Source organism: Capricornis sumatraensis, chromosome 16 (assembly GCF_032405125.1).
Source record: "Capricornis sumatraensis isolate serow.1 chromosome 16, serow.2, whole genome shotgun sequence".
Lineage (NCBI taxonomy): Eukaryota > Metazoa > Chordata > Mammalia > Artiodactyla > Bovidae > Capricornis > Capricornis sumatraensis.
In genome coordinates, this window is record NC_091084.1 from 35,423,825 (window position 1) to 35,444,448 (window position 20,624).

The 20,624-nt window shown below is 39.3% G+C and overlaps 1 protein-coding gene and 1 non-coding gene across 4 annotated transcripts in view; one reads left to right on the plus strand and one right to left on the minus strand.

The window, feature by feature from the left end:
* The first annotated feature begins 5,064 nt into the window (after positions 1-5,064).
* The window catches only part of JHY (junctional cadherin complex regulator), a 77,018-nt gene continuing 61,458 nt past the window's right edge, over positions 5,065-20,624 (plus strand). For all 3 annotated transcript variants that reach the window (XM_068989304.1, XM_068989305.1, XM_068989306.1), the window contains exon 1: positions 5,065-5,390. In XM_068989304.1, the coding sequence (XP_068845405.1) occupies positions 5,065-5,390 (326 nt within the window). The remainder of the gene's footprint in view (positions 5,391-20,624) is intronic.
* TRNAE-UUC (transfer RNA glutamic acid (anticodon UUC)) lies at positions 8,130-8,201 on the minus strand. Its single transcript has one exon. It is a non-coding gene; the product is annotated as a tRNA-Glu (tRNA).

The window sequence follows — 20,624 nt, forward strand, 5'->3', positions numbered from 1 at the left end:
AAAAAAAAAAAGTATTTCCAAATCAGTCAAGGGCCTCTTTGTCAGCTCCAACTATAATTTATTTCAATAAAATACAAGAAAGTGGGAGGAAGGAAATTACTTTAAGTTTTTGTAATGCAATTTGACCAGCAAATAATAAATCATTGTTGAACTAAAAGTCAAAAGTGACAGAAAATAGATATTTTAAAAAATAATAATAGCATCAACCACAAGCATATGAAACAAAATTAGGATGTAGCTTTTATCTTGTCAACAATACATTCCTAAGTCATAATCAAATCAAACAAATCAAGCAGTGTTGTAGGGTTCAATTATTTTACCATAATAAAGGTTATATTTCCCTCGTCAAAAAATCTAACTCTAATAAAAAGCAGAATAAAAATAGCAAAATTGAGTACTAATGATGTTTTCCAATTCTCTGTGTTTTCTATCATTAATGAGGCAACTGGTATTGAAGAATTGAAGAATTCTTGTATCTTTGAAGACAGTTGTCCATACCTATTTGTGGTTTTAATGCTGTGTTATATGAATATAATTCCCAACCCTTCCTTTCTTTACTCTTTGAAGATTTTTTAAATAGTGAAATATTCTACACATACATAAGTGTATAGTTTAATGAATTGTTCTGAAATGAATATCTACAAACCAGCATTAAAAGTCAGAAAATACAATCTCAAAGGCACTCTATCCCCAAGTCTCCACCCTGCCCTGCCCACCAGAACTGACCACAATCCTAAGTTTATGAGATTCACTTTTTTTATATCGTTTTCTCCACTAAGTATCCCTGGAGAAGGAAATGGCAATCCACTCCAGTACTCTTGCCTGGAAAATTCCATGAACGGAGGAGCCTGGTGGGCTACAGTCCATGGAGTGGCAAGGAGTTGGACACTTTCTTTTTCTTTTTCTTCACCTTCTTTTTCTTTTCCACTAAGTATGCATCCATAACCATAATGCAGTTCAATTTTGCCTTTTAAAACTATTTATGTGCAAAATCATACAATGTATTGGGGTGTTTTTTAACTCAATATTGTATTTTAATACGCCTCTGTTTTATTGCATGCAGATGTAGTTCATTAATTGTTGCTATTGTATAGTATGTCAGTATATGAAATCAGTTCAGTCGCTCAGTCGTGTCCAACTCTTTGTGACCCCATGGACTGCAGCACCCCAAGCCTCCCTGTCCATCACCAACTCCCGGAGTTTACTCAAATTCATGTGCATTGAGTCGGTGATGCCACCCAACCATCTCATCCTCTGTTGTTCCCTTCTCCTCCCGCCTTCAACCTTTCCCAGCATCAGGGTCTTTTCAAATGAGTTAGTTCTTCACATCAGGTGGCCAAAGTATTGGAGTTTCAGCTTCAACATCAGTCCTTCCAATGAATATTCAAGACCGATTTCCTTTAGGATGGACTGCTTGGATCTTCTTGCTGTCCATGGGACTCTCAAGAATCTTCACCAACACCACAGTTCAAAAGCATCAATTCTTTGGTGCTCAGCTTTCTTTATAGTTCAACTCTCACATCCATACATGACTCCTGGAAGAACCACAGCTTTGACTAGACAGACCTTTGCTGGCAAAATAATGTCTCTGCTTTTTAATATGCTGTCTAGGTTGGTCATAACTTTTCTTCTGCAGTCACCATCTGCAGTGATTTGGGAAATATTACAATTAAATTAACTTTTATTGTTGATGAATATTTCAGTTATTTCCAGTTTGGGTGCACATAAGCATACGCAGGTGGGAGGTAAACACCTAAAAAGTGAAATTGCTGAATCACAGGGTGTACACATCCGAGCTAATGTGAAGCCATTTTCCAAAGTATCTGCACGAACTCACACTCCCATCTGCAGTATATGAGGGATCTTTGCCCTACCATCCTCCCCAACCCTGGGCGCTGTCAAGTATTTTAATGTTTGCCCACATGGTGAGTGTGGCCGGTATGCACAGTGGCTTTACTTCATCCTCTTCTGATTATTAACCTTTTCCATCCACAACACATAGTTATTGGCCACTGGATTTCTTCTGTGAAATTTCTGTTCAAATCATCTGTCCATTTTTAAATTGGATTCTTTGCTTTCTTAATTTGTAGGAGTTCTTTACATAATCCCTTCCCACTCGGTGGCCTGTCTTTCCTTGCTTTTCAACTTTGGAAAAGCCAGTATGGGCTGCGAGCGGCTTCATTGGGAGCTCCCGGGATCCTGGGAGCTGTGCCCTGGACGCGGTCATCACAACCCGTCCCATCCTCTCCACCTGGACCGGCTAGCCGGCACTGTGTAATGGGGGATGCCAGGATGGACAGCACAGGCCCCGCCCTCTCGCTGAGGCCCCGCCCACAGCCGGGCGGCCAGAGTCGCGCGGGGCTGGCTCTGTTGGCCCCGGTCTCCAGGGCAGCACTGGGAGACGCAGGGCGGGACCGGGAGGCGCCAGCACTGAGGATGCGGGGCCTCCAGGGTCGCGGCAGCCAGGAACGCCCGGCAAGGTGACAGGCGGTTGCCTCCCAAACAGGGTGTGCGGTGCGCCCGAGCAGGGGTTGGGGGTGGGCGGTGGGACCGTTGATGGGGACAGGAAAAAACCTCTCGAGGAAAGTGATCCAGGTGGGGAGAAAAAGGAGCCCACAAGCGGGAGCCCTTGGGACCCAGATGGGAAGAACAGACGGTGGCCGAGGCAGGGACGGAGCCCAGGGGCCGGTGGTCAGGATCTGGAAAGACTGGCGCCCAGACTCCCAGAACAGCCCTAGTCTGCGTTGATCAGGCCGGTCCGGGGCATCAGACCCACCGGATCACCCATCACTTCCTGGGCCTTAAAGCGCTGCTGGCTGCCGAGTCTTGTCCATCAGAGAATAGGTGGAGGGAGGAAATAAGTGCCACACCCCTTTGGGCAGCTTAGGACTTGTTCCAAAACAGGGTAACTTTTCCTCTGCACTCGTCTTGGTGGATGAACCCTTAAAGCAGGGCTACATTTCACCTATAGAAGGAAGTGTGTTCCTCCCAGTACTAATGTAATGGGCTGGGCCCAAGGATCTTGATGGCACCCCTTGGGAACGAGGGGTTTCTTGGTGCCACTGGTTTATCCCTGTCTGTCTTGTTTACTTAGGAGATGTGTCAGCCGGTCTTTGTCTGAAATTTCAGTGAAAAACTCTGTCCAGTAGGGAGCCACAGTCACTGCATTTAGAAGTCCCACTTTCTAATTTATTTCAGCCACCAGCTTTTCCTTTTTTAATCCCATGCTTTTATAAAATCACACCTCCACAGATGACCCAACTTGGATGGTATCTGGCTTTGCTCTCTTCATCAGCTCCCAAACATCAACAACAAAAATCGTATCTTTTCCTACGAACATTTTTAACTGATTAACTCCAAGAAACCCTAGTCTATTTAAGAAACGAAGAGAAATTGAAGGGACTGAATTATTTCATGAAGGGGCAGTTCCAAACTGAAATACAATAATTATTTCAAGCTTTTTTAAGATCCCAAGTACAGTGACTTGAACTCTTAAAGATGTATTATTACAAACTGCTTTGGTTAAAATGTGTTAGTATTTGAGGGATTTGCTGCTTTCTAAAAATATCCAAAAAGCAAAGGTTGATCCATTTCTCAAAATTAAAATAATATGGTAAAATGAAATATATATTTTTAAAATAAGGCAATTAATACAAACAGTTTGACAAATAATATGTTAGTCTACCAAGAGGGGGGAACTTTAAGTTAAAAAGAAAACCATAGATATTTAAATATCATATGTACTTCAATATGAATGTTACCTTTGGTCTCTTGTTTGTTAAGGTGCTTTCCTCCAAGGAGTTGAGGATGTTCCATAGAAACGTTAGCAACAAGGTCAACTAGGACTAAAAAGAAGGTCATGTTATTTAATTAAAGAAAGGATTTGCCAAAAGAATAGGAGTAAACCATTAAAAGAAATTTTACAGTAATCTCTGATCAGAAAGGTTGTTTCTGTTATCTGACCTACAGGAGAAAAAAATGGCATAAAGGCAGTGAGATAGAAGACAGAGCAAACAGAAATGCCAGCTAGAGATGAAAGGAAACACAATCCAAAAACATCATTTCCTTTCAATCGTATCTGAACTCAAAGCACCCTTTCCGTAAACCATCTCATGGGTCTTTATGACAGCCCTTTGAGACAGGGAGGGCTCACTTGGAATCATACTCTTAAGCGAGTTAGAAGGGACCCCAGCTGTATTCAGGCCAATCTTCCACCCAGCCAACATTCCCCAGGACAGCATCCCTTTCAGGTCCACGTGGATACCCAGCCTCTGCTGTGAATCACTGAATGGCAGAATTCACAAGGCCATCAAATCTTCTGTTGAACAGTTTTGATCATTATCATGGGGTTTTTATTAACACTGAGCTGAAGTTGATCTCCATGTTACATCCACTTAAATTACGTATTCCTACCTGGTAGCAACCTGGATATCAAAAAGTCTTTCAAATGAAAAGTCAGCCAGTATATGTCTAGGAACAAACTAGCTTCCATCATCTTTTCAGTTCCAACTGTGGAAACCATACTGTCTCCCCCTCCTTTATTTTCCAAAAGGCAGACCGTGAACCTGTTTTACTCTGTCCGTAAATACTACTGAACACGGCATATATATATCAGTGCCCTGGGTATTGGAAATAAGGCACTGAAGTACTATCCATAATAACCCATTTGGTTTTGTCCAGTCTTATCTGTAACAGGCTCTTGGAAGCTAGAAAAAGGATTCCAGTCATTTGATTTCCTCAATAAAGCTGCATTTGATTATTCAGACTGTTTATGAGCTCTGCAGCAGAAGTGTTCCTGTAAATGGAAAAACACAATAGTTTTTCCAATAGACCTTTCTCATACTTACAAAAGGGTGCATACAAAACCCTGCAGATAATATAATGAGGTTCTCTTACTTATTTAAGTTTTTGATTAATATTAGAATTAGAGATTTTAATTGTCACAGAATAACATAAATATAACTTTTTTAGGCAAATGCTCTTGTGAACCACAACTTTAAATATCCCACCAGCTGCTGCCATCCACCAGAGAGAATCCCTGTTCATTTTTGTATTTTTCTCAAGATGAGTCATAGTAAATTCATTCCCAAGCTGTCTATTCAATCTCCTGTACATCACACCAACTTAAAGGTCCAGTCCACAGAGCCATCTTTTAAGAAAGAAGACTTACATTTGATTTCAAAAGACTCTTTGGAATCTGACTCAGAAAGCCCCACTCAAAAGATCAAGTCCCGGTCTGAGCTTGAAGACCAAATTCAGGACAACGACATGGAGCCTGACAGCCTAGAGGAGGAGAGCTTGAGTGAGATGGAAGAGGAAGCAAGCAGAAAAGCAGCTCAGAGGGCCTGCAAGGAAAACCTCCACACCCAAGACGCTGGTGCAATTAACAGGTAAGGAATTGGCTTGTGTAAGAAACAGTGGGTTCTGAGATGCACTGTTACATAATTATTGGTACTGTCCCAAGTGAAAGTAAGGATGGGCTCTTGTTTGGGGATTTTTTTTTTTATAGTGGATATAATTGATTTACAATGTTGTATTACTTTCAGGTATGCAAAGTGATTCAGTTATAGGTATACATATATCTAATTCCTTTTTCATTCTTTTCCCGTTCTTTTCTTTTTTCAGTATTACCAAATATTGAGTAGAACTCCCTGTACTATACAGTAGGTCCCTGTTGATTATCTGTTTTATTTATCGTAGTGTGTACATGTTAATTGCAAACTCTTCGTTTATCCCTCCCCCTCAACAACCTTTCCCCTTTGAGTCTGTTTCTGAACAGGCTCTTGTAACGAGCTCCTTTGTAATGTGTGTGAGACAGATCTCCAAGCAGTTAAGGACAGCTTGGAGCCAAGATTTTTGATGAGAATAGTTATTAATGATAAGGACATTTGTATTTCTTATGCTCCTTACTTCCTGTCCATATTCCAAGGTGCTATGACCTCACCCTGAAGAAATCCCAGAGAGCCTCATCTAGAAAAATGCCATGACTTTGGACTCAGGTGTTCTTGAGTTGGTCGAGGCAATGGTGTTTAGTGTATAATTTGAAATAAGTCCCTTTTAGTCTTTTGCAGCTCATTTTTTCTCTCCTGTGAAATGAGCCAGCCTGCTTCTCTCACAAGACTGCCATCACGTCAGTGAAGTACATTGTTGGGGGGAACTTGAGACCTCTACCTGAGCCAGGAGAGGTCTACCTTCCTGGGCTTATATAATCACAGAGATTTGATTTCTATAACCATCAGTATTTAGGGTGTATTCATTTTATGCTAGAAGCTACCAAAACATCTAAGAAGATATAAATGAGTGCAATATTATTCAGTTTTAATGAAAATATAAATGACACACTAGAGTATTGAAGTTCAAAGCCACTGATTAGAAAGGGATCTTAGGATGGTGGTTAAGTTACAAAGCATCTGAAGCAGACCAAGTGGTTTCAAATTCTGCCACTGACTAGTTGTGTGACCTTGGCTAAGCCCATTTAAACTCTCTGTGCCTCAGCTCATCAGTAAAAATGGGATAATAATAGTAGTTATCTCACAGTTTATTGTGAGGCTAAAATCAGTGTGTGTGTGTGTGTGTGTGTGTGTATGTTTCATATATATATATATATGTATGTATGTGTGTGTATATATATATAAAGTGCTTCAAACAGTGACTCTTAATAAGTTATGTATGCGTTAGATTAAAAAAAACCACTCTTCTACCATGTTTTTTTTTTTTTTCCATAAAACCAAAGCTGAAGGGTTGAGGAGGAGCAATGATATAAAGTCAGAAGTAGGGCTTAATTTTGTTAGCCAAGTAATAAGGGTGCATGGGAATTGTAGAAAATAATGCCTTACCTTATTCTCTTAAGTTTAAGGAAACAATTTTTACAAATGTGCAGTATAAACTGCTTTTATTTTTTTGAATTGGAATATAGCTGCATTACCATGTTGTATTAGTGTCTGCTGTACAACAAAGTGAATCAGCTATGTATACATATATCCCCTCCCTCCTGGACCTTCTTTGTGTTAGATGGATTTTAACTTAGGGCTAAAATAAATTGAGGAAAGTTTATTGGAAGGCTTAGAACCTGGGCAGGCAGGGTTTTGGAAACTAGGCACGATTTGGGGAAAAAAGGACAGAATTAACATGAGTGTGTGTGGCCCATTGAGCCCTATTTGATGACAGAGGATGTTTTTTGAAGGTAGGGAAATTAGAGGAGGAGCCTGCTTTCAAGGGCCTTTGTGGACACCACATCCCATGCCACGGATGCGACACTGAACACAGAACCCAGATGATGTTTCCCAAGAGTACACTCCTGGCGCAGTCTTTCATGGGAGCCAGAATGAGAGGCTAGCCCTACTTATTTTCCCCCTTTCTTCGTTCCTTCTTTCACTAAAGATACCAAGTTGAATCAAGCTCGTCTGCTGTCAGAGTAGAGTAAGTCCCCTAAATACGAACCTTCTAGTCATGAACTTTCAAAGATATGAACATATTATAAACCCTAACAGTACAATGCTATAAAGGCAATTTTGTTAGTTGGGTACCGAGGGTAGCTTTGTTAGACTTACAAATAAATCAGACTTAACTAACTGATCTTACATTATCTTAACTGACTTAACCATCTTGGAATGGAACTCACTCGTATATAGGAGACTTACTGACAAGTGATAAATGCTATAATGAGGTGCAGCCACAGAGTTAGGGGGTGAAAGAGGCTTAGGAAGGCTTTAACCAGCTCGCCACCCCTGACTGAATGGGGTTGGGTATACCCAGAGGAGAAAATTCAGGTTCTTGGGGAGGACAATAAGATGAAGCAATATTCAAGGAAGATTATTCTGCAAGCTGGTGCATTATGAATTAGACGGTAAAAACACAGCAGAGACCACCAGATGGTAGTAATTATAATGACAACAGTAATAGTAACGTCATCTCTTTTGAAAGGCCATTGTAACTTCACTCAATTCTTCATTGCAATCCCACAAGAAAGTGCTGCTATTCCCATTTTACAGGTCAGGAAAATGAAGCTGACAGAGATGAAGTCACCTAACATCAGAGTGCTTTGTTACTGATGTTGAGGGTTTCTTTTTTTTTAAAAAAAATATTCATTTATTTACTTTGGCCATGCCGTGCAGCCTGCAGGATCTTAGTTCCCCAACCAGGGATTGAACCCAGGCCACAGCAGTGAAAGTGCCAAGTCCTAACCACTGGACCACTAGGGAATTCCCTGAAGTTTCAAATTAAGAAAACATTCTAATCCACAGAAAAGTACAGAGAAAAATACCATCTCACCCTTATTGCCATATTTGTTTCAGATATATTTTTTAAAACATAAAATGTTGCAGATAGTTTCCTTGTTCCTCTTCTCACACCCCCCGTCCTCCTCAGAGATAACCAACTCATACTTTTATTCTGGCCTTGCTGTGCAGCCTGTGGGATCTCAGTTTCCTGATCAGGGACAAGACCCTCATGGTAGAAGTGTGGAGTCTTAACCACTGGACCACCAGGGACGTTCCAACCAATACATACTCTTATATGAGTGTATTTCCCTCATAGCAATTTTTAATTCATTTCCTTCACAGCTAATGAGTGGAGACATATGTATATCAAGAATTGCTAGGACTTGGTGACAGTTTAGAACTGGGGTTGGAAAGAACAAGAGAAGGCAAAGATTACTTTAAGGTTCTGACAACAAAAGCATTAACAGAATACTTGTCCTGAGCCTGATTCCTGTGCCAGACACTTGACATATATCATCTTATTTAATCCTTTTGGCAGCCCCAACAGGTGGACACTATCATGATCCCATCTTAGAGACTGCAAATGAGGCTTACAGAAGCTGGTTATTTATTTCACCAAGGGCGCGGTAGAGCAGCAAACTCCTGCAGTCTGACTCTATGCTTTAAACCATGTTTTTATTGTAGCACTAATCTAAGAGAGTCATAGTCTCCTAGGTAATAAATGGCAGTTTTATTTATAGAAACAGGGCATCGGAAAGGATAGGTATTCTTGTCTGTACTTTTACAAGGAAGAAACCAAGGCAAGGATCCATTATGTGACCTCATTTCCCCGATGTTGAGTTTTTCCTCTCTGAACAGTGCTCAGAGACCTGACTTTAACCTTGCTTTTTACCAAAGGACAATGTAAATACTATTCAATGTATTTTTTAAATTTATTTCTTTATTGAAGGATAATTGCCTTATAGAATTTTGTTTTCTGTCAGACCTCAACATGAATCAGCCACAGGTATTCGTATAATCCCCTCCCTTTTGAACCTCCCTCCCGTTTCCCTCCCCATCCCATCCCTCCAGGTGGATACAGAGCCCCTGTTTGAGTTTCCTGAGTCATACAGCAAACTCCCATTGACTATCTATTTTACATATGGTGATGTTACTCTTTCCATACATCTCACCCTCCCCTCCTCTCTCCTCATGTCCATAAACTGCTGCCCTATAAATTCCTCAGTACCATTTTTCTAGATTATGTATATATGCATTAGAATACAACATTTATCTTTCTCTTTCTGACTCACTTCACCCTGTATAATAGGTTCTAGGTTCATCCACCTTATCAGAACTGACTCAAATGCATTCCTTTTTATGGCTGAGTAATATTCCATTGTGTATTTGTACCACAACTTCTTTACCCATTCATCTGTCAATGGACATCTAGGTTGCTTCCAGGTTGCTTCCATGTTATAGCTATAGTAAATGGTGTTGCAGTGAACAATGGGATACATGTGTCTGTTTCAATTTTGGTTTCCTCAGGGTATATGCCTAGGAGTGGGATTGCTGGGTGGCTTTATTCCTAGTTTTTTAAGGAATCTCCATACCATCTTCCATAGTGGCTGTATCAATTTACATTCCCACCAACAGTACAAGAGCGTTCCCTTTTCTCCACACCCTCTCCAGCATTTATTGTTTGTAGACTTTTTGATGATGGCCATTCAGACTGGTGTGAGGTGGTATCTCGCTGTAGTTTTGATTTGCATTTCTCTAATAATGAGCGATGTTGAGCATCTTTTCATGTGTTTGTTAGCCATCTGTATGTCTTCTTTGGATAAATGTCTGTTTAGGTCTTTTCCCCCACTTTTTGATTGGGTTATTTGTTTTTCTGGCATTGAGTTGTATGAGCTGCTTGTATATTTTGGAAATTAATCCTTTGTCAGTTGTTTCATTTGCTATTATTTTCTCCCATTCTGAGGGTTGTCTTTTTCACCTTGCTTACAGTTCTCTTTGCTGTGCAAAAGCTTTAAGTTTAATCAAATCCCACTTGTTTACTTTTGTTTTTATTTCCATTACTCTAGGAGGTGGGTCATAGAGGATCTTGCTTAGATTTATGTCATCAAATGTTCTGCCTATGTTTTCTTCTAAGAGTTTTATAGTTTCTGGTCTTACATTTAGGTCTTTAATCCATTTTGAGTTTATCTTTGTGTATGGTGTTAGGAAGTGTTCTAATTTCATTCTTTTACATGTAGCTGTCCAGTTTTCCCAGAACCATTTATTGAAGATGCTATCTGTGCCCCATTGTATATTCTTGCCTCCTGTGTCAAAAATAAGGTACCCATAGGTGCATGGGTTTACTTCTGGGCTTTCTATCTTGTTCCATTGGTCTATATTTCTGTTTTTGCACCAGAACCATACTGTCTTGATGACTGTAGCTTTGTAGTATAATCTGAAGTCAGGAAGGTTGATTCCTCCAGCTCAATGCTTCTTTCTCAAGACTGCTTTGGCTATTTGGGGTCTTTTGTGTTTCCATATGAATCGTGAAATATTTTGTTCTAGTTCTGTGAAAAATGTCATTGGTAATTTGATAGGGATTGCACTGAATCTGTAGATTGGATTTGGTAGTATAGTCATTTTCACAATATTGATTCTTCCTACCCAGAAACATGGAATATGTTTATGTCATCTTTGTTTATGTCCATCTGTTTATGGCATCTTTGCTTTCTTTCATTAGTGTATTATAATTTTCTGTATACAGTCCTTTTGTCTCCTTAGGTAAGTTTATTCCTAGATATTTAATTCTTTTTGTTGCAATGGTGAATGGGACTGATTCCTTAATTTCTCTATCTGATTCTTCATTGTTAGTAAATAGAAATGCAAGTGATTTCTGTCTATTAATTTTGTATCCTGCAACTTTGCTAAATTCACCGATTAGCTCTAGTAATTTTCTGATAATTATCTTTAGGGTTTTCTATGTATAGTATCATGTCACCTGCAAACAGTGAGAGCTTTACTTCTTTTCCAATCTGGATTCCTTTTATTTTTTTCTCTGACTGCTGTAGCTAGGACTTCCAGAACTATGTTGAATAATAGTGGTGAAAGTGGACACCCTTGTCTTGTTCCTGATCTTAGGGGGAATGCTTTCAGTTTTTCACCATTGAGAATAATGTTTGCTGTAGGTTTATTATATATGGCCTTTACTATTTTGAGGTAGGTTCCTTCTATGCCCATTTTTTGAAGAGTTTTAATCATAAATGGGTGCTGAATTTTGTCAAAGACTTTTTCTACATCTATTAAGATGATCATATGGTTTTTCTTTCAGTTTGTTAATATGGTGTATCACATTGATTGATTTGCGTATATTGAAGAATCCTTGCATCCCTGGAATAAACCCAACTTGATCTTGGTGTATGAGCTTTTTGATGTGTTGCTGAATTCTGTTTGCTAAAATTTTTGTTGAGGATTTTTGCATCTAGTTCATCAGTGATGTTGGCCTGTAGTTTTCATTTTTTACGTTGTCTTTGTCTGCTTTTGTTATCAAGGTGATAGTGGCCTCATAGAATGAGTTTGGAAGTATTCCTTCCTTTGCAATTTTTTGAAAGAGTTCTAGAAGGATAGGCATTAGCTCTTCTCTAAATGTTTGATAGAATTCTCCTGTGAAGCCGTCTGGTCCTGGGCTTTTGTTTTTTGGGAGATTTTTGATCACAGCTTCAATTTCAGTGCTTATAACTGGGTTGTTCATAGTTTCTATTTCTTCCTAGTTCAGTCTTGGAAGATTGAACTTTTCTAAGAATCTGTTCATTTCTTCCAGGTTATCCATTTTATTGCCATAGAGTTGTTCATAATAGTCTCTTATAATCCTTTGTATTTCTTCATTGTCTATTGTAACCCCTCCTTTTTCATTTTCAATCTTGTTGATTTGATTCTTTTCTCTTTTTTCTTGATGAGTCTGGCTAAAGGCTTGTCAATTTTGTTTATCTTCTCAAAGAACCAGCTTTTAGTTTTATTAATCTCTACTATTGCTTCTTTCATTTCTTTTTCATCTATTTCTTCTCAGATCTTTATGATTTCTTTCCCTCTACTAATTTTGGGGTGGGGGTTTGTCCTTCTTTTTCCAGTTGTTTGGGTGTAAAGTTAGGCTGTCTACTCAGTGTCTCTCTTGTTTCTTGGGGCAGGATTGACTTGCTATAAACCTCCCTCCTAGAACTGCTTTTGCTGCATCCCATCGGTTTTGAGTTGTAGGGTTTTCATTGTCATTTGTTTCTAGAAATTTCCTGATTTCCCTTTTGAGTTCTTCAGTAACCTGTTGGTTATTTAGGAACATGTTGTTTAATCTCCATGTCTTTGTGTTTCTTAGATTTTTTCTTGTAATTCATATCTAGTTTCATACCATTGTGGTTGGAGAAGATGCTTGATATGATTTCAGTTTCCTTAAATTTACTGAGGTTTGATTTGTGACCCAAGATGTGGTCTATCATGGAGAATGTCCCATGTACACTTGAGAAGAAGGTGTATTCTGCATTTGGATGGAATGTCCTGAAGATATTCTTCTCATATAATGTACCATTTAAGACCTGTGTTTCCTTATTAATTTTCTGTTTTGATGATCTGTCCATTGGTGTGAGCGGGGTGTTAAAGTCTCCTACTATTATTGTGTTACTGTCAATTTCTCCTTTTATGTCTGTTAGTGTTTATCTTGTGTTTTGAGGTGCTCCTATGTTGGGTGCATAGATATTTATAATTGTTATGTCTTCCTCTTGGATTGATCCCTTGATCATTATGTAGTGTCCTTCCTTATCTCTTATAATATTCTTTATTTTAAGGTCTATTTTGTCTGATATGAGAATTGCTACTCCAGCTTTCTTTTCGTCACTATCTGCATGGAATATATTTTTCCATACTCTCACTTTCAGCCTATATGTGTCTTTAGGTCTGAAGTGGGTTTCTTGTAGACAGCATATATATGGGTCTTGTTTTTGTATCCATTCAGCCAGTCTGTGTCTTTTGGTTGGAGCATTTAGTCCATTTACATTTAAAGTAATTATTGATATATATGTTCCTACTGCCATTTTCTTAATTGTTTGGGGTTGATTTTGTAGATCTTTTTCCTCCTCTGTATTTCTTGACTGTATAAGTCCTTTTAACATTGTTGTAAAGCTGGTTTGGTGGTACTGAATTCTCTTAACTTTTGCTTGTCTGAAAACCTTTTTATTTCTCCATCAGTTTTGAATGAGATCCTTGCTGGGTACAATAATCTTGATTGTAGATTTTTCCCTTTCAGTACTTTAAGTATATCCTGCCATTCCCTTATGGTCTGAAGAGTTTCTGCTGAAAGATCAGCTGTTAAGTGTATGGGGTTTCCCTTGCAAGGGGTCTCCCTTGCTGCTTTTAATATTCTTTCTTTGTGTTTAGTCTTTGTTAGTTTAATTAGTATTTGTCTTGGTGTTTCTCCTTGGGTTTATCCTCTATGGGACTCTTTGTGCCTCTTAGACTTGATTGACTACTTCCTTTTCCATGTTGGGGGAATTTTCAACTATGATCTCTTCAAAAACTTTCTCATACTCTTTTTCTCTTTTTTTTTCTGGGACCCCTATAACTCGAATGTTGGTGCATTTGATATTGTCCCAGAGGTCTCTGAGACTGTCCTCGGTTCTTTTCATTCTTTTTACTTTATTCTGCTCTTCAGAAGTTATTTCCACCATTTTAGCTTCCAGCTCACTGATTCATTCTTCTGCTTCAGATATTTTGCTATTGATTCCTTCCAGAGTATTTTTGATTTCAGTAATTGTGTTGTTTGTCTCTGTATGTTTATTCTTTAATTCTTCTAGGTCTTTGTTAATTGATTCTTGCATTTTCTCCATTTTGTTTTCAAGGTTTTTGACTATCTCTACTATCATTATTCTGAATTCTTTTTCAGGTAGTTTGCCTATTCCTTCTTCATTTATTTGGACTTCTGTATTTCCAGTTTGTTTCTTCATTTGTGTAGTATTTCTCTGCCTTTTCATTATTTTTTTTAACTTATTGTGTTTGAGGTCTCCTTTTCCCAGGCTTCAAGGTTGAATTCTTTCTTCCTTTTGATTTCTGCCCTCCTAAGGTTGCTCCAGTGGTTTGTGCAAGCTTTGTATAGGGTGAGACTTGTGCTGAGTTTTTGTTTGTTTGTTTGTTTGTTTTTCCTCTGATGGGCGAGGATGAGTGAGGTGGTAATCCTGTCTGCTGATGACTGGATTTGTGTTTTTGTTTTGTTTGTTGTTTAGATGAGGCATCCTGCACAGAGTACTACTGGTGGTTGGGTGATGCTGGGTCTTGTATTCAAGTGGCTTCCTTTGTGTGAGTTCTCACTATTTGATACTCCCTAGGGTTAGTTCTCTGGTAGTCTAGGGTCTTGGAGTCAGTATTCCCACTGTAAAGGCTCAGAGCTTGATCTCCTGTGTCACAAAGTAATTCAGTGGAAGAGATGAAATGGGCACCCAGCTCTCAATTTTCAATCCAGGGATCGTTTTCACTACACAGGATCCCCTTAGAAGAGCTGTTGGTTCTCTGTCTTTTTCAGAGCACTGGAGGAAGAGACAGTCAACACTCAGGAGTAAGAAGATAAGTAACAATTTCACAAATCCATAGTAGCCGGAAGAATGTGACACTTTAGACTCCAAGGGAGCCCCAAAAACATCAATGTATTTTTAAATAAATAATACAAAGTCAAAAGCATGGTTAGGGCATTGGTCTTCTGATTCACAGATCCTAAAACGATAGTATTTTCCTTAGACTGATTTGTCTTGGAAACATTAATGAAAGACTATAATCCCCAGGATTAGAGTGGGTTATGGCCCTAGTGATTGTTTGGCTGTGCAATGCTTCATACATTGACTGGAGAACCAGTTCTCCACTATAAAGGAAAACACAACCAAAGCATTTAGTCAAGTAGTGCCTCAAAAATATCATCCAGAGACTTCCCTTATAATCCAGTGGCTAAGATTTTGCACTCCAATGCAGGGGGCCCAGATTCAATCCCTGATCAGGGAGCTAGATCCAACATGCCACAACTGAAAGATCCTGCAACCAAGGCCCCAGCATAACCAAATAAAAACAACTTTTAAAGCCTTAAAAAATATCATCCAGCTGAGCATTTCCTTACTGGCCCCTTTCTCTGTTCATCTTGGAAACTTTTCCTTGGTGTATCATTGCTTGGATCTGAGTAGTTTATGAGTCGAGAAATAGACAAATTGATCACAGGCTCTCAATATGAAATTCAAGAGTGCTTTCATTTCTGTCAGGTAGATAGCATTCTGGGAACTGTAGTTCAAAATAATTAGTCAAAGCCTTGCCTTAAAACCAAGCAAAATCTCTTTCTTCTTGCTTTTGTGGGCAACCATTTTAAAAGCTGCCTGCCAAGTCACTTATGAGCTCTACTCTTGTGTTTTGATGTTACTAGAACCTCCTCAAAGCAATTACTCCCTTGTACCTCAGCAAAGTCAAGCCTCAGCTCAATGTATATGGATTAGAAAAACCTTTTACTTAATAGAAATTGGAGCAGCATTGACTGCAGTGAATGAATCAAGAGTAGAAAGAGGATCTTCACGTGATAATCCTTAAACCCCACTCCAGAACTAGCCTTATGACACTCAGCACTCAGGGAAAAGGAGATCAATGTAATTCCTAGAGCATTAGAAATAACCTCTTCAGCCCTGTGGCCCTCTGAAGCCTCATATGTTAAAAAAAAAAATCAGAAAGCAGCAATACAGTAACTGGTATATGTGTTTGATAAGGTTTTATTTACAAAAATACCTCAATATAATTAGCTACTATTTGGAGGACCATTTGCTTGATATATACTATCTCATTTATCACAACAAGAGGCTCTTAGACAAATTTTGCAGATGGGGAACCAAGGCTCTGAAAGTTTTGTTAGGTGTATGTAGCTACTAAGTGGCCGAGCCAGAAATTGAACTGAATGAACTGTCTTCTAACTCCAAAGTCTGTGTCTCGAGTTGTATGTATCTGGATAGGTGATCAAGGACTGATCTAGTCAAGAACTCAGTTTTGCTCTCTATCAGAAATTAAAGCTATAACAGCTTCAATATGGACCGAACTGAGGCCAGATTAAATATGCATGTAAAATGATAAATTTTAGTTAAGTAATACAAATCTGTAATGGATCCTGTGTCCTCAGAACACAATAAACATTGATAGTGTTTTACTTTTGGGCAGGAGGATCATTTGTTGTTGTTTAGTCACTCAGTCATGTCCAACTCTTTGTGACCCCACGGACTGCAGCACACCAGGCTTCCCTGTCCTTCACCACCTCCCAGAGCTTGCGCAGATTCACATTCATCAGAATTACAGTAGCCTGTATTCCCCAACAACTCTCCTGGAAAACAGAATGTTTTCCTTCAGTGAAGGCTCTCTCATCACCTAGGAAGCAGAGCCCTCACCAGATATCTCCCATTCTGTCTAACAGACCACCTTGTGCCAGAAATTACTGGGTGGAAGACAGGTACGGGAAGGTATTCTTAGTTAACTTGAATATTCAGAATTGACTGAAAGTAAGAAAAGGACTCAGAAAACGAAGATCATGGCATCCGGTCCCATCACTTCATGGGAAATAGATGGGGAAACAGTGGAAACAGTGTCAGAGTTTTTTTGGGGGGGCTCCAAAATCACTGTAGATGGTGACTGCAGCCATGAAACTAAAAGACGCTTACTCCTTGGAAGAAAAGTTATGACCAACCTAGATAGCATATTGAAAAGCAGAGACATTACTTTGCCGACTAAGGTCCATCTAGTCAAGGCTATGGTTTTTCCTGTGGTCATGTATGGATATGAGAGTTGGACTGTGAAGAAGGCTGAGCACCGAAGAATTGATGCTTTTGAACTGTGGTGTTCGAGAAGACTCTTGAGAGTCCCTCAGACTGCAAGGAGATCCAACCAGCCCATTCTGAAGGAGATCAGTCCTGGGATTTCTTTGGAAGGAATGATGCTGAAGCTGAAACTCCAGTACTTTGGCCACCTCATGTGAAGGGTTGACTCATTGGAAAAGACTCTGATGCTGGGAGGGATTGGGGGCAGGAGGAGAAGGGGACGACAGAGGATGAGATGGCTGGATGGCATCACTGATTCGATGGACGTGAGTCTGAGTGAACTCCAGGAGTTGATGATGGACAGGGAGGCCTGGCGTGCTGAGATTCATGCGGTAGCAAAGAGTCGGACATGACTGAGCGACTGAACTGAACTGAAGAAAAGGACTCAGGAATAATCACCTGCATTTTTGTGGTAGTATATAATTTTTCCTCTCAAAAGCTTTCACATATATATATGAAATATGTAGTATTTATATATAAATATGTTGTGTGTGTGTGTGTATATATATATATATATATAGTTGACCCTTGAACAAAATGAATTTGAACTGAATGGGTTCACTCACATGAAGATTTTTTGTTAATAAATAGTACTACAGTAGTACAAAACCCACAGTTGGTTGAATTACTGGATGTGGTACCGTGGATACAGAGGGTGGGTCGTGCCACTTGAGCATCCACAGAATTTGGTATTCTTGGCATGTCCTGGAACCAATCCCTCACACATACCAGGGATGACTGTATGTTGTCTCCGATTAACAATACAAGAATCAAGTGAAGTACTGAATGGTGATTTCTAGGACTTAAATATTAGTATGGGATAAGCAAAACCAAAAGTAGGTAGAGCGACTTAGTAAAAACCCAAACTCAGAATTTTAACTTTCCCCTCCAATTTCGCACATAAGATATATTTGAGCTGATGAGAGATTACTTCCTCTCATAAGTGTCATAGAGATTAATTTTTCTCCCTCTGGTTGGGAGAGTAAAGAAACTTGAGGCTAGGTGTAATATTCTAGTTTTATCAAGAACATTCTGAGAGCTTCCAGGCATCAACTTTCATTCCTGTTGGTTTCTAGCAACATTCATCCATGTTAATTTATGTTGTCTTGATGAGATTTTCCATTTAAGGTTATTGGCTGGCCAGCCTCTTCAAATGCATTCTACTCTATACCCAAGGGCTTCCCAGGTGGCTCAGTGGTAAAGAATCTGCCTGCCCGTGCAGGAGATGCAAGAGACACAGGTTTGATCGCTGAGTGGGGAAGATCCTCCTGGAGAAGGAATTGGCAACCCACTCCAGTATTGTTGCCTGGGAAATTCCATGCACAGAGGAGCCTGGCAGGCTACAGTCCATAATGTTGCAGAGAGTCATGAGCATGCGTGCACATGTACCCAATCCTATGGGGTTCACACAGTATTTGGCGATAGCTACTAGCATGTTGGTTATTTATTTCTGATCACATGGGTATCATCATATCAAAGAAGAGACCTGCTGTCATAGGTACTGGCCACTGCTGTCTTATGTTCACTTGCTCACTAACTATGCAGCTGTGAAACCCTGACACGCTCCTCAGAGCAGGCATTGTGCCATCATGACAGACGAGCAGTCAGAGGAGGAAGTGAAGTGTGTGCGTGGGCATGAATTATGTCTATTAGAGGCACAGGCGCCGCCAGAAATGCTAATGCTACCGTGACTCCTGGGGTTTTATTGCCCTCGGAGACGACCATGAGTTCCTTTCCAGCTTATTTCCAAATGGGGATGCATTACTGTGTCAAAATAAGTAAATAAACAGTGAGTTCGAAACCTCACAATGTGTTATTGAAATTTATATCACCTACAGTCCTGCCAGTTTATCAAGAGGAAGACTGTAACCAAGTAACTAAGGAGATAAGTTTAATTGACAACCTTCACTGTATTCATCTGTTTCTACTCCCTGACAAATTTGGAAATGTGGAAATCTTTGGTTACTATAATTTTTTAATGGATGGAATTTAAAATTTTTCCCCAACCCCTATATATATTGGTGAGTTTCCCATGATAGGCCCAATTCAGTTTTTAAAATGGTGGATTCTTAGAGCTGTTTGGTCTTTTAAAGGTCAGCCTGTATTAATAAAAGATGGAACCTGAGGCCTAGAGTGTGAGGCCTAGAGTGGATAAGAAACTTACCCAAGTTCACATAACTGCTCAGTGGCAAAATCTGGACTAGGGCTCAGGTGTCAAGGCCTCTCCAGTGCTCTTCCCATGACATCACAGCTACCTTGCAATTCCAATGCCATTAGTATCTGGCAGTTAAAATACAAGAGAGGACTCCCCTGGTGGTCCAGTGGTTAATATCTTGCCTTCCAATGCAAGGGATGCGAGTTCCATCTCTGGTCAGGGAGCTAAGATCCTACATGCCTCTTGGCAAAAAAAAAAAAAATATATATATATATATATATATAACAGAAACAATATTGTAACAAATTCAACCTAGACTTTAAAAATGGCATGTGTATGCTCAGTTGTATGACTCTCTACAATCCCATGGACTGTACCACACCAGGCTCCTCTGTCCATGGAATTTTCCAGGCAAGAATACTGGAGTGGATTTTCTTAAAAATGGTCCACACCAAAAAAAAAAAAAAATCTTAAAAAAGTACAAGAAACTAGCACCTGGAAGTGCTGTCAATCTAGGTCTCTGCCTTTTAGCCACTGTTTCTGGAGAATGAAAAGAACTCCCGAGCTTTCCACAGAAAATGTCTGGCAGGAGCATTGTAAACTGTCACTGAAGGAGGGGAATTCTGTTTCTAAATATGTTCTGTGTCATACAGCATTTCCCTTGTGAGGATGCAGCCGTTGTTTCATGTAAGATAATCTTAATGGAAACGAGGTACTGGAATTTCACATTGCAATTACTAGCATGCCCTCTTAAGATAATTTAACTCAGAGATTGTCCATGAATCAACACTGGTACTATAAGAACCTGGTGCAAATATTTGGTTATTTTGCAGCCAAAAGCTGTTGTCAACAAAGGGAGACTTTGATTGGAATTATCCAAACTGTATGACTGCAGTCAACAAAATTCACCAGATAACATAACAATCCAACCCCGTCACTTGTGGATAGTCTTTGGCCTTTGGTTCATTAAACTACTTTTCTTCTATTAAAATGTTTAATTTTTTTAGCAGAATAAATACCTGCATTAGATGAAATTTTCTGGGTTGTAAATAGCCTTCCCAAAGGATTTCAATATACTTGTGGAACCTTTTTGTTTCATACTTGCAAAAGTGATTTTTTTGATCCTTTGGATTAATTTCATTTTATTTACTTAAAAGCTGTTGATAAAAAGATTAAGATGAGCACAAAATTCAGAAATCCTTGGAAGCAATTGTCAGATTTATTGCTCCTTAAAGAAGCATTAAAAACTGTACACTTAAACAGAAATTGAATTTGCTGTTCATATCCATAAAAGATTTAATGGCATATAAATTGGGAATAATTGTTCTGTTTAAAAGGATTAAATTAAACCTACATCAATAATAACATGTGCAGTTTCAATTTAACTGCCTACTTAAAATAAAGTGGCAA